Source organism: Rhinolophus sinicus, chromosome 11, assembly GCF_057876585.1.
Source record: "Rhinolophus sinicus isolate RSI-liver-muscle chromosome 11, RSI-T2T, whole genome shotgun sequence".
Classification (NCBI taxonomy): Eukaryota; Metazoa; Chordata; class Mammalia; order Chiroptera; family Rhinolophidae; genus Rhinolophus; species Rhinolophus sinicus.
Window position 1 is genome coordinate 939,783 of NC_142511.1, and position 11,886 is coordinate 951,668.

The 11,886-nt window shown below is 50.4% G+C and overlaps 1 protein-coding gene across 2 annotated transcripts in view; it reads right to left on the reverse strand.

Moving 5' to 3' along the window:
• The window catches only part of RGS5 (regulator of G protein signaling 5), a 36,838-nt gene extending 25,855 nt beyond the window's left edge, over window positions 1–10,983 (reverse strand). The window contains exon 1 of one of the 2 annotated variants that reach the window (XM_019747353.3): window positions 10,674–10,983. In XM_019747353.3, coding sequence (XP_019602912.2) covers window positions 10,674–10,717 — 44 coding nt within the window. In that variant the 5' untranslated portion in view covers window positions 10,718–10,983. The remainder of the gene's footprint in view (window positions 1–10,673) is intronic. The other variant, XM_019747354.3, reaches the window with a different exon arrangement.
• Window positions 10,984–11,886: the final 903 nt, after the last annotated feature.

Consider the following 11,886-nt stretch of genomic DNA (forward strand, 5'->3'; position numbering starts at 1 on the left):
GATAGGACTTACTGAGTTAGAGGTCTGGGCTCAGGGTGGGGACGAGGTCCAGGGAGCAAGCACACGGTCTCCCAGCAGCAGCAAGAGGGGGCAGAGCAGGTCAGTGTGGTGGGCGCCACCCCCCAGGGCAGAACGCAGACTCAAGCAGCCTTAGACCAGTGCAAGTCACAGCTGGAAGGAGACCGGCAGAGGTAAAACACAAGCGGGGAAAAGACCTGAGGACTTGGGGAGCAGAACCAGAGAGGGTACTAGGGATACCCCAGGACAAAGAAGGGAAGAACAGTGCCTTCTGCGGGAACAGTGTCCACGTAATGCCTGAGATGCAGCCTGCAACCTGAGAAGTTTTCACTAACGGTGACAGAAGGACAGTCTGCAAGGCACAGAGACAGAAACAGAAGAAGGGGGAGCAGGTGGCGTGGCGGAAGTTAGATTCCCACATCTCCCTTGGGGGAAAGCTAAACAGCCTGCCCCCCACCCCCAAAGATGTCAGACATGGTGGCCCTGTGTGGCACACGGCACTTTTCAGAGCTGATAACGTTAAGGCTCTTGAGATGGGGAGATGCCTCTGGATTATCTGGGTGGGCCCAAGGCCACCACCAGGTGCCTGATTTATGAGAGAGAGGCAAGAAGGTCAGAGTCCAGAAGTGAAGTGACACGGAAGCAGAGCGAGGAAGACGCCACACCACTGGGCTGCAGGAGGATGGGTCCCCACGTGAGAAAATCCAGGAAACGGCCCCTCCCTGGAGCCTCCAGAAGGAACGGGTCCCCTCCTGAACCTATGAGAATGCATTTGTGTTGTTTTCGGCCGCTAAGCTTGTAGCAATTGTTACAGCAGCTACGGGAACCTATCCCGCCCTCTCAGCTTTTAGTTTTCAGACTTAGTTAACCATAGAAAATAGACTGAAAGGGGTCGCTGTCCTCTCATTTTGATTCTATCATTCCATTTTCAATTAACAGGTACTTTTAATTCTTTTAACCTTTACTGACTGGTCTGCTCTTGAGCATTTGGCTGCCTAATTGCCCTGGGTGGACTAGTTATGTTTTCTAATCTTGCTCCTTCCCTCCTCGCCCCCAGAACTCAGACCAGCGTTTATAAGCACAGACCTATAGCGTCCTGCAGGCTTCGTGTTTACACACATACATGTGGGACATACATTGTGCATACAAACAGGCGTTATGCTTACGGCATACGCTGTCTGACTTATTCCCTGGGTCCTGCATATGGCAGTTATAGTTGTTTTTTAAATCGAGTTAATTGAGTGACTATAAAACTGTCCAGGAAGGTACGGATGGGCAAGAGGTTCTGACTTGACATCGTCTAAGAATAAACTCATCTCTTCCTCCTAAAAAGATTTTCCCCTCCAGGCACCCAGATTCTGCCGATCGTCCATTTGTCTAGTCACCGCAAGCTCAGTGGGTGACCTGGGATCCCCCTCCCTTTCTGCCCCGTCGTCCCGTCATCTCGTTTACTTTCTAAGGTCCCTTGAAAGGGCCATTCCATGTGAGTCCATTCCCCAGCCCCTCCTTAGCTGTGTGGGCAGAGGGAGATGGCCGGATGCTTTCCACTTCACTGTTCTGGCCCCTTCCGGAGACTTGGCAGCACAGTCTCCCAACACGCAGATAGTGAAGAAAAACCACACACACAGAGAAAGCACTGGTTCTCCAGCCACCTAAGTGGTTTACTCAACACTCACAGATGCATAACCATTTTAGAGCTGCCGACAGTCGGATGAGGGAGGTGTCAATGTCATCCCCAACTGGCAGATGAGAAAACGGAGGCACCGAGAGCTCAGGCAATTTGACCAAATCACCCAGCAATTGGAGTCCAACCCAATCTCATTTCAGCGCCTGGGCTCTTAGTTATCCTACAGTATCGCCTGTCATGATTTTCTTTTCTGTCCGAGAAGGAACTGGGCTGGGACCCTGCTCCTGCTCTCCGTCTGTGACTCTAAGCTGCTCATATTAGAGAAAAGAAGAAGCCGCATCTCAAGGAGCAGATTTGGTCAGTTAGGGTCGTTAGACTTTCATTCTGTGCCTATGTGTGACCAAAATGGCACAATGCGCTCATTTCTAAACATCCCAAGTGTCAGCTATCTCTGCTATTCTTGTCATCTTCACGCTTAAGCCAATATCCATTAAGAACAAAAAAAATGTGGTCTGTAAGTGGCTAAGGAAAGTGGCGTGCTCCTTTCCCCACCATGGTCCAGCCATCTGCCCTCGGATTCCTGCATAATTAAAAACATCAGGACCCTGTCTGGACCAGGAAGGAGACAGAGGTCACACTATTCTTAGTGGGTCTGGAGGATAAATGTTAGAGGGCAATTTATAAAAAAGCTTTAAAGGCTTGTTGAGCTCACAGATGAGACTTTTGAGAACATCCTACCCTGCGGTGAGTGTCTTCCCTGGATGTTGCAGCTAAAGGGAAAAGCGTAAGGTTCAAAACATGAAGGTGGGAGGCACGATCCGCCTAAAAAGGAAAACAGCCCTGCCCACCTACCTACACTCATCGGAGTGAAAGAAAACGGCTTCACTTTCCACGTGTCCACATGGATCTCGGTCCATCTTTTATCTAAGTCATAAACACAATCAGGTGTGCCTGTGCACACGCATGCGTGTGTGTGTTCATGTGACAGGGATTCAGGCACACAGTCTGGGCCCGGCAGGCCCAGCATCAGACGCAGGGGACCGGCTCCCCTGAGAAAGTCAGTCCCGCACTCCTGCCGAGCCAGGTATCTCTTGTAAACAGAAGCTGCCAAAATACAGCAAAGCGCATTGTTAACGGGACAGCTTGATTCTTCCTGAACTTCCTGAATCCCCACGGACAAGTGTCTCATCAAGACCCAGGTGTCCTGCACAAGTAAATGTCAGAAAGTAGTAGCTCAACCAAGCGGCCCACACGCTGCCCTCCTGGTAACAAGCACTTCGGGAATAGACCACGTCACAGTCTTCAAGCACTTCACATCGCGTGGCATCTCTGCCTCTGACTCTGGTATGAGCATTCCAACATCTTTCTAGAACAGGCTGTTATAAGGATCTACGATGGGCGGGGTGTTGCTTTGAGGGGTGTCTGGGAAGCAGTTGGGAAGGAGAAAGGAAACCGTGTATGACGTGGGATAATGCTGGTGGCCTCATTTCCTGTGCACGAAGCCAACGTGATTTTCAGCTAACTACCGTCCAAAGCATTCAAAGACTGCTTGGCTGTGTCTTTTCAACCCTGAAAATTTCAGGCTGTGTTCTTTGATCTTGATATGGCACTTGCAGAGCAGGCCTTGTAAGGACACCCGTGTCTGGCCTTCCCGGGAGCACTGCATTCGGGCAAGGCATCCAGAGTCACATAGCCTTGGCTGTGCTCGTGCCGCACGCTCCTTGGACGAGGCTGAGCGCCCGACAGGCCTTCCAAGGAAGAGCCCATTTCCCCGGCCCGGTCAGCTGTGTAACGGCTGACCCGACTGCCCTCATTCGAGCCTCAGGATGGAAGGCTCACTGTCAAGGCGGACACCCACCCTCCTGGCAGCATTCAGAAGTGTGCGAGTGGCCCAGGGGACACCGGGTGTCACCACCCCCAAGGTCAGGCGTGGCTCTGTCCTGGCTTCACTTTTTCCTCTCACCCACAAGCACTCACACTCTTAAGGGGGAGGTCAGTCAGCTGTAAACGAGGTATAAGAATCACAGACTGTCAGAATCCGTCATCTCTGAACTCATCAAAATTTACAGGAAACCGAGACCGTCTTTTCTTTCACGGAATTCACCAGAATGAAGCCACACCGCACTGCATGTACGAATCTATTTTCATGAGCTGGGAGTTTATTCTGAATTTGTCACAAGCATTTTTTAAAGAAATATGGGGTTCCTAATTTAGTCCATTGAGATCCAAAGTGGCTGGAAGAGTAATGTGTGTTTTTAATTGATTGCTGCTTTCAACCTACACCCAGAAGTTAGTTCCCTGGCCTTCCTGTAGGAAGTGGGGTGAGATGCAAAATTAGAAGAAAAATGCCTTCTTTCCTCAAAATACATGGCGTCTACAATAGAACAATAGCTGGGGATGCTGGGCCTGTGCAGACAATCATGGACTCGGCACCTTTTCCAAATTCCACGGTGAGGCCTGTGGACGCAACGGCCCCGACTCCCCTCAGCTGGTGAGGGGCCCAGGTACCTACTCAGGACAGGACGCCTGGTGCCACCCAGCGCCTTCCCCCGGGTCTCCTGCCCTTCCTACTTGTATCTAAAAAGGCTGTGTTCTACACCTACACACAAGAGAAAATAAATACAAGACAGAAAGCCTACAATTAGGGGCATTTAAGAGACTCAGCCGATGTCAGTGTGAGCCCCGGGGTTTGTGTGGCATCGGCACCTGGGTGGGGACCTGGGGACACCTTTTCAGTTTGGGAGTGGGGTGACTGCCCATGAACTAGCTCAGCAGGCCCTCAGGGAAGAGGACTGGGCCCCTCAGTGCCCGGAAGGGAGAGCAGAGGGATTGTGCTCCGGCCGCAGAGGGAGCTTAGCAACGTGACCAGTGGGGAAGGTGGGGCTTCATGAGGGACCCTCCGCCGTCCGTGAGGGGGCTGACGGGTGGGTACCAGGGCACCGGAAACAAACCCCCCAGGTCACGCGGTTTGTGACAGCGGATGCCTCCCACCCCCACTCTACCAAACTGCTCCAAATCCAGGTGGCGACTGTCCCCGTCTCTAGGGGTCCTAAGTGTATTTGCATGAAGTGCTTTCGCGTAACTGGAGCCCAGCTGACGGTAGAAAGAACACTAGTCCTCGGCTGGTGTGTATCGACCTAATAATGACAAAATTCAGTCACAGTAAAGGGATGTACGACCCTCCTTTGGTCCTGATTCAGACACTAATGTCTACTAATATCAAAGAATCGTTCGTCCTTTTAAGTCCGATCATGGTCTTCAATGCCTTCTAAAGAGTTGGCATATTTTTAAAAAGAGAGATCTGCTGAAAGGATCATGGATGGATTGGTAAAAATACTGTCCTACAAATTCACCTTTATTATTTTTTTAAGAGACGAGGTGATGACAAGGAAGGATGAAAAGAAATGTTTCATCGAAGGCTTTGCACACAAGTGAGATTTCTCCGACATTGTCCTGACTACGTGTAAAGAGGAAAAGGAGGGAAGGAAATGAATTATTTCGTAGGGGTCCACCTGCTAAACACCAGCCACCTATGTACATGATTTCATTTATTTCTTTGAGCATCTCTCCCACCAAGATAAATATCCTCATTTTCAGGCGAGGAAATGAAGCTCAGAGAGGTTCTGTACTTCCCCAGGTTCACACAGCAAGGAAGTAACAGTGGCCAACTTAGAACCTCCACGTCCCTCCAAGTCCCTTTCTCTCCTGGGCTGAGGGCAAAGCAGAGGACAGGCTTGGAACTCAGTCCTTCCTGCTCTGGGTTTCCTGAACATTCCTACACCCTGTCATCGTAGGAGTCGTGTTCTCAGGCAGCCAGAACCCTTCCGGCTTTCAGTGTCTTTGTCCTCTGGGTGACGCAGCCTTTAACACACAGTGCAGGCCATTTACAGGAGGAAAGAGATAGGACGCTGGTATCTGTAGCCTCCAGCCATGCTCTGGTTCCTGCTACTAATGATGGATCCTGACCGAACTGATTCAAGTTTAGTTCCTTTGTGTCCGGCCAGCAGGACAGACAAGCCATCAGCTCTGTCCCTAGATATCACCTGTCCCATAATAGGGACAAGTCCTTGCTAAAGAAAGAAAAACGAGTTAGACAACCTTTCAGGGGTCATTCCAGACGTCAGAGTCTGGGGTCTGAGCTGCCACCTGGTGACTCAGAGGAGAGCAGGGAGAGGCAGCTCGTTGGAACGCAGGGTGTCATTTGCTGCACTGTGACAGGAGCCACATGAGAGCGACCGGAGGGTTTCATCTGGTGATGTGAGCCACCGGCGAAAGGCCTAAATGGACTCCCCTCTGCCAAGGCTTTCCTGAGGGGATCACAGAAGCGCCGGCTTCTCCCCGGCTCCTGACCCCATGCGCATCCCCCTTAAGAGGCAGGAAGCCCTCTTTATTTTGCAATTCGCACTGTTTCCCACTATGGCCTAAACACCGCTGCTCTCTGTCTGTCCTGCTTCCCAAGGCGCTTGGCAGCGCGCCCGTCTCCACTTGCCAAGTTCCCTTGTGCATTCCTTCCACAGGTATCGCCAATGAGTGCTTACTAGTGCAGAGTTCACACTGCCTTTTTGGTAACTGACTTCTTTAGGCAAAGGGGATAAAAATCTTCCCCCAGCAAACCTCTTTGGTCTTCAGAGTCGGGAGAGGATGGGCTATGACAGTTCCAAGGAAAAGCTACGCAGGGCGTGAGGCTCGGAGGGCGGCTGTGGTTGCGAAGTCCCAGCTCCCTCCTTGCCCGCCTGGGAGAGCACACATGGGCTGTGCAAAGACGTCGCCACGCCAGCCAGGCATGCTGGGCCAGCGCCTCTCATGCGTCTGGACCTGCCACCCTGGCCTGGACTGCGTCCCCGCTGTCCCTTGCAGCCTGGACCTGGCCGTGCCGCTGCCTGCGCAGGCTGAGTGGCTACGCCTTGGTGCGGCGACGACCCTGTGCTTCTCGCAAAGTTCTCCCTGAGCCCCCCACACTGTCCCTGCTGCTCCCACTGTGCTTTCTTGTCAGCTGTGCGTTTGTCCCTTCCCAGGGCATCTTCACACGGGGGGAGGGGGGCTAATTTCTTCTACTTTGTCTCCCTAACTGGGCTGATGTTCCCTTGAGAAGGTTTCGGTCCTTATTCTTCCTAAGACAAGTCTAAAGGTCTGGAAGGCAATCCAGAGAAAAATCAACATTGTCTCCTCAGTGAGAACTGAAACCAAGCTTCCTTGGTGACTTCCCAAGCTGTGTGAAGCAGCTCATGCATTGCAGAAGTGTTTGCTACTGTAGCATAAGAGTCTCCTTAGCTAGAGCAAGCTTCAAATTCACACTCACGCACAGAAAGCTGGGTCCTAAACACAACTAGAGCCCCTGCCACACGTCTTCAGGTCCCCAGGCATCTCGTACCCATCCTATCACCTCATCGGGTTCAATGCCAGTCTTTAATTCCCTCGGTGCTTATCTTTTCTCTACACTTGACCCAAGGATGTACTCAGGGCTCGAGAAAAAGCGTATCCACCCACTTACTCCTGCAGACCCAGGCCCTTGGCCCACTGTGTGTGGTGCGTCCACGTGGCTTCGCGACATTGAAAGAAGCTTCGTTGGTTAGTGGCCCTGCTCATTAGGTACCTTTCTGCCCTAAATGGTCCACACTGAGACCCACAGAAACCAGAGAAGGAGGGGGGAAGTTGAACGTTTAGTCAAATGACAGTAAAGACACAAACATCACCTTCCCCGTTTACTCTCTGCAGGTCCTGAGAAGGCCAGCACGGCCACGCAGGCGCGGGGCCAGCAGCCCCCATAAAGTGTGGGTTAAACACCCCCCACTCGCAGCCCTCATCATCCTCAGCAGGGATGTGACATGAGCCGGACACCTAGGCCCTGACGGGCCTGTGACCCGTCATCAGCATCCCCGGGCGATGCTCCGGCAGCAGCTCAGTTTTCTTACCCCTCACGCCCCTTTCACTGCAGTAGAGACGGAACTCGGTGTCAGGACTCGTCAACACTGACGGACGAAAATAATAACGGTCACACCGGTCGCTTTATATTATGGTGACAACTTTTTGGAAGTCGTAACAGTAACACTTCACTTGAGAAGACGCACGTCTTTTTCCAAAGAGCACTGTTTACTTGTAAAAGAAATTAAACTTGTTCAGAGAAATTCAAGAGACTCTGAAAATACATTTTCACAAGAAGCCTAAAATTCAAAGTTGAAAATCACTGGTAAAAGTAAGAACTTCAAATGGCTCGAGGGTCCTTTCCACTGGCAGGTCCCCGCCCACACAGCACAGGTGACAGTGCAGTACGTCACAGGCACACACGGCGGGCTCACACGTTTGGACTATTATTAGTCTCTTTAAATATAAAAACATGTTAGGCCAACCTGAAGGTTTAGAAAGTCATGGTCTTAAAGAGCTAAATAAATACGTAACTAGAGCTTCTGCAAAGACATCAACGCTGACTCTGGCTTAAGGCTTCTCCATGCATTGGGACAGGCTATTTTCTAGCATCATCACTCCCCTTACACCAAGTAAATCTGCTTTCTTGTAAATCTCATTAGAAGCACTGCTTCTGCCAAGGCTTCGAGTTTAGCACAGAGTTGGGGGTTCTTGATGATTTTTTATGAATCCACTCTTTTCTGCTCCCAACCTTTTAGAGAGACATCAGGAAAAGTTTCCTTTTAATTGCGTCTCTTGCTAGTCACTGAAACCGGATGTGTCTCCCTTTATTTAAACAACGTTAGAATTGCCTTAGAATTGGGAGGGATATTAGAGAACAGCCTAGGAAAGTGAGTTGCTCATGGGAACAAATTTAGATCATGACAAAGCGTCTGCTCCTTGGTCTTTACCAGCAAGCTTCCCGCTCTGACAAATGACAACATGTTGGTCAGACTTCTGCAGCTGAATTCTATTTCAAATGCACCAGAGAAGTTGCAGTTTAACTTTTCAATGGCACTTTCCGTTAAAAACAGATTGTTCTGTAATGCATGTATGTTGTCCGAATTTCTTTGATGTGGAGATTTAAATGTCTTTATCTAAGCCTTGAGGCACACCCCTGCTCCTTTGTAGCTTGGGGAGAAGACATGGAAAGTGGGGAGTCTGTGGGGATGGGGGGGGAGAGGCAGCGAGCAGAGCTGGGGGAGGCAGGCTGGGAATGCTTCTTCCCGTAGGACAGAGCGTCTGATTCTTCCCAGGAGCGCATGCTAACAGCTCCCCAGCTGCCAAATGCCCCCAGGAAGGATTGCAATTGGAAATAAGACTCTATTTGCAACAGTAACAGATGGTGAGAAAGTGTGTAATCGGACACAGTAATTGCAGGGTTCAAACACATGCCCATAAATGAAAAGGGGTCCAGGCAGTCTGCAAAAAAGCTGTTCCTCTGCCCCCCCTATTATATTCTACGTAAACACTGTCACATCCCGGAGCACGAGAATCGACTGTGCATGAAAAGATACAGAAAGTGACTCAATACTAATGCTGCTAGTGAATCAGATAGGAAACAGTAAGAGGAATCCACGAGACGAATGTCCCATCCACGTGCCTCAGTCAACAGCAGGCGTGTTGACAAGAACACATGCGGGGACATTACGAACAACGACATACTTTTAACAAACATTCGTGGAGTATTCGTTGAATGCCAGGCAGTGTGTCATAGCATCACAAAGTGCCTGCAGGACAATTTGAGAGTCAATCGTTCCCTAATTAATAAGGCCAGATTGGAGATTTACCCACTGCCCGAAAGCACAGAACAATTTGAAGAGACAGTGGGCTAAAGGCACCCACTGAGGTTGTTGTGAAAGGTAAACTATACTTCTCAGAGTTGCAAAAACGGAAAAGGAACCAACTGTGCATTATCTCATTTTCAGGGAACGCCGGGTCCTCGGCTTCCTAGGGAGTGGGACAGGCTGAGAGCAGGAAGTCCCCACACAGCACCTGCTCTCTCCTCCAGGTCCAGGGCCCATGTCACCCCGCCAGTGACAGCCTCACTACAGTGACGTGTATCTTTACAGACACTCTGTGCTTTTGACAACAGGGAGTGAGGGTAGGTTTTATTTTCAGTCACTGCACAGTTCTGTTGCAGACAAATCCCTTTGCTAGAATGCTGCCTCTGTAACCATCATTTGGAGGTTATTTCTAGGGTGAGAGTTGCCCAAAAGACCTGCGGTTGTCAGCTACAGGAGTCACAGGTGCCCATTGGAGAGCTCTGCCTTCTTAAGCAGACGCAGCCAGTGCCTTGGGGCAGGGAAGGCAAGGGGGGCTCAGCGTGCAGAGGGCCACCGTCACCTCCTTTCAGGAGTGAGGGCTCACCCCAAATGTCATCAAATCCAGTCTTAAGAAAGAAGAGGAGAAACAGCCCACCTCTTTGCATCAGGTAGGATTGTTAGAGTAAGTTTTCTAACAGCCCGACGTGGGTTCTTCTAATTACGCAGCCCAGGCACTTCGGATCCCCTCCAGAATACTGCCCAGTTTGAGGGTGACCAGGCAGCTTCAGACCTGTTTCTGCACGTCTCTAAAAGAAAACACCTAGTGCCAAGCCCCGCGTCCCCACGGCTTTCCTCTGCCTGGCAGGCAGTCCGGCTGCTTCTGCCTGATGGGTGACAATAGAATACACAAAGAGGAAGGCCCTGGGCTCCACGCAAACCGGCCTCCCCACGTGAGCTCACTGACACCATTAACATGGTACCGTCTCTGCGGGTTCTGGGCGGGCTGTGCCGTCACTCATTCAGTCCTCAAAGCCAGCCCGTGAGGCTGGCACTGAGTAGGTGCACCTTACAGATAGGGAACAGAGATGCAGACACCCAACGCTCAGCAGTCAGACGTGGGGACCAGGCTCCTGACCGCACTGACTGCACAGCACTTGGAGGACAGTCACCTGCTCAGAGGGAAACATGGACACCCCGGTGTCCTGGCCGGGAACTTCCACAGGACACAGCTCCCAGCCTGCAGTCAGGCACCCCTCAGCCACCTGTCCCCACTACGAGGGCCCTCGGTTGCAGCTGGGTAACCTCCCCCGAGTAAAGACCCCCCATTCTTCCATCTCTTCAGCCAAAAGAACTGGTCTCACCTTTCCAGGCATGACTGGGGTAAAGCTGCAAGTCCTTTGCACATTTTCGCAGGTGGCCCTCGGCTTTGAGCTCAAATTCTTAACCGTGGAGTGAACAGGTCTTCGCAAACCTCAGATGTGCCTGGGCTGGTCCCTCTCATGGTTATATAGAGGTGCTTCCCGGCCGGCTGGGCTCGGACCAATCCGGAGGCTCAGGAAGCGTCTGGCTGGGAGCGGCCTCTGCAAGGGGGTGCGTCCCTCTCCGGTGGCCCCACTGGGCTCGCAGCTGCTCCCACCAGAGCACTGGCTGCTCATATGCTGGGCAGGGTCTGTCTGTTCTCACTGGAAATCTGGAGCCTGTCACAGGCTCCAGGGCAGCAACGGCCCCTGGAGACCACTGAGCGAGACTGTTTCTCAGGACACTTGTAGGGATGAATCGTAAAATGTTTAGACGAAATAACACATCAACACTCATGGAATGTTTTATAATATTCATTACAGCGTCCTCCTGACCCACGATTACTGCAATGTGGGGATTTTGTTTTTGTATTTTACTTTCAAAAAGTATAATTTTTCATGTAACACTGCGTTGTGGACGTGTGATTTAATTGCATCACAGCCAAGATAATGGGGTCTGGAAATTTTAATTCTGTTGAAATGTGTCGATTCGTTTTTGGCAAATAGTCCTTATGTGCTTGGGAAAATGTAGATGTGCTTTTTCTTAGCTAAAGACGAGGGGCTTCACAGCTCTACCTATTGCAATTACGCATAAAACCCGAATCTTCTGCACACTTACTTTTGATGTTTATCGGTTCCTGAGATCTTTTCATGTTCCCAATGTGACAGATTTTTCATTTTCTTCTAGTAACTGAGACAGTATTTTCCCTGTACATTATGAAGCGGTAGTTAGACGCCTACAAGGTCATGGTCATTTTAATCACGTGACATATATATATATATATATATATATATTTATCTGCCATTGTCTCTTTCAATGATGTTTGCTCTACAGTCAGTATTGTCCGACGTTAACATTCCTACCTCACCTTTGTTTTGATTAGTCGTTGCTTATGTTCATCATTTCTGGGTCTTTTTTAAATAATAAAAAAAAAAATCTCTGTATTTCAAATCCAATGGTCTGTGTCCCTTAATAACTGGTGAGTATAACTGCTTTCCATGTGTTGTGCTCAATAATACACGTGGCTGTATTTTTACAACCCTATTTTGTGTGAAC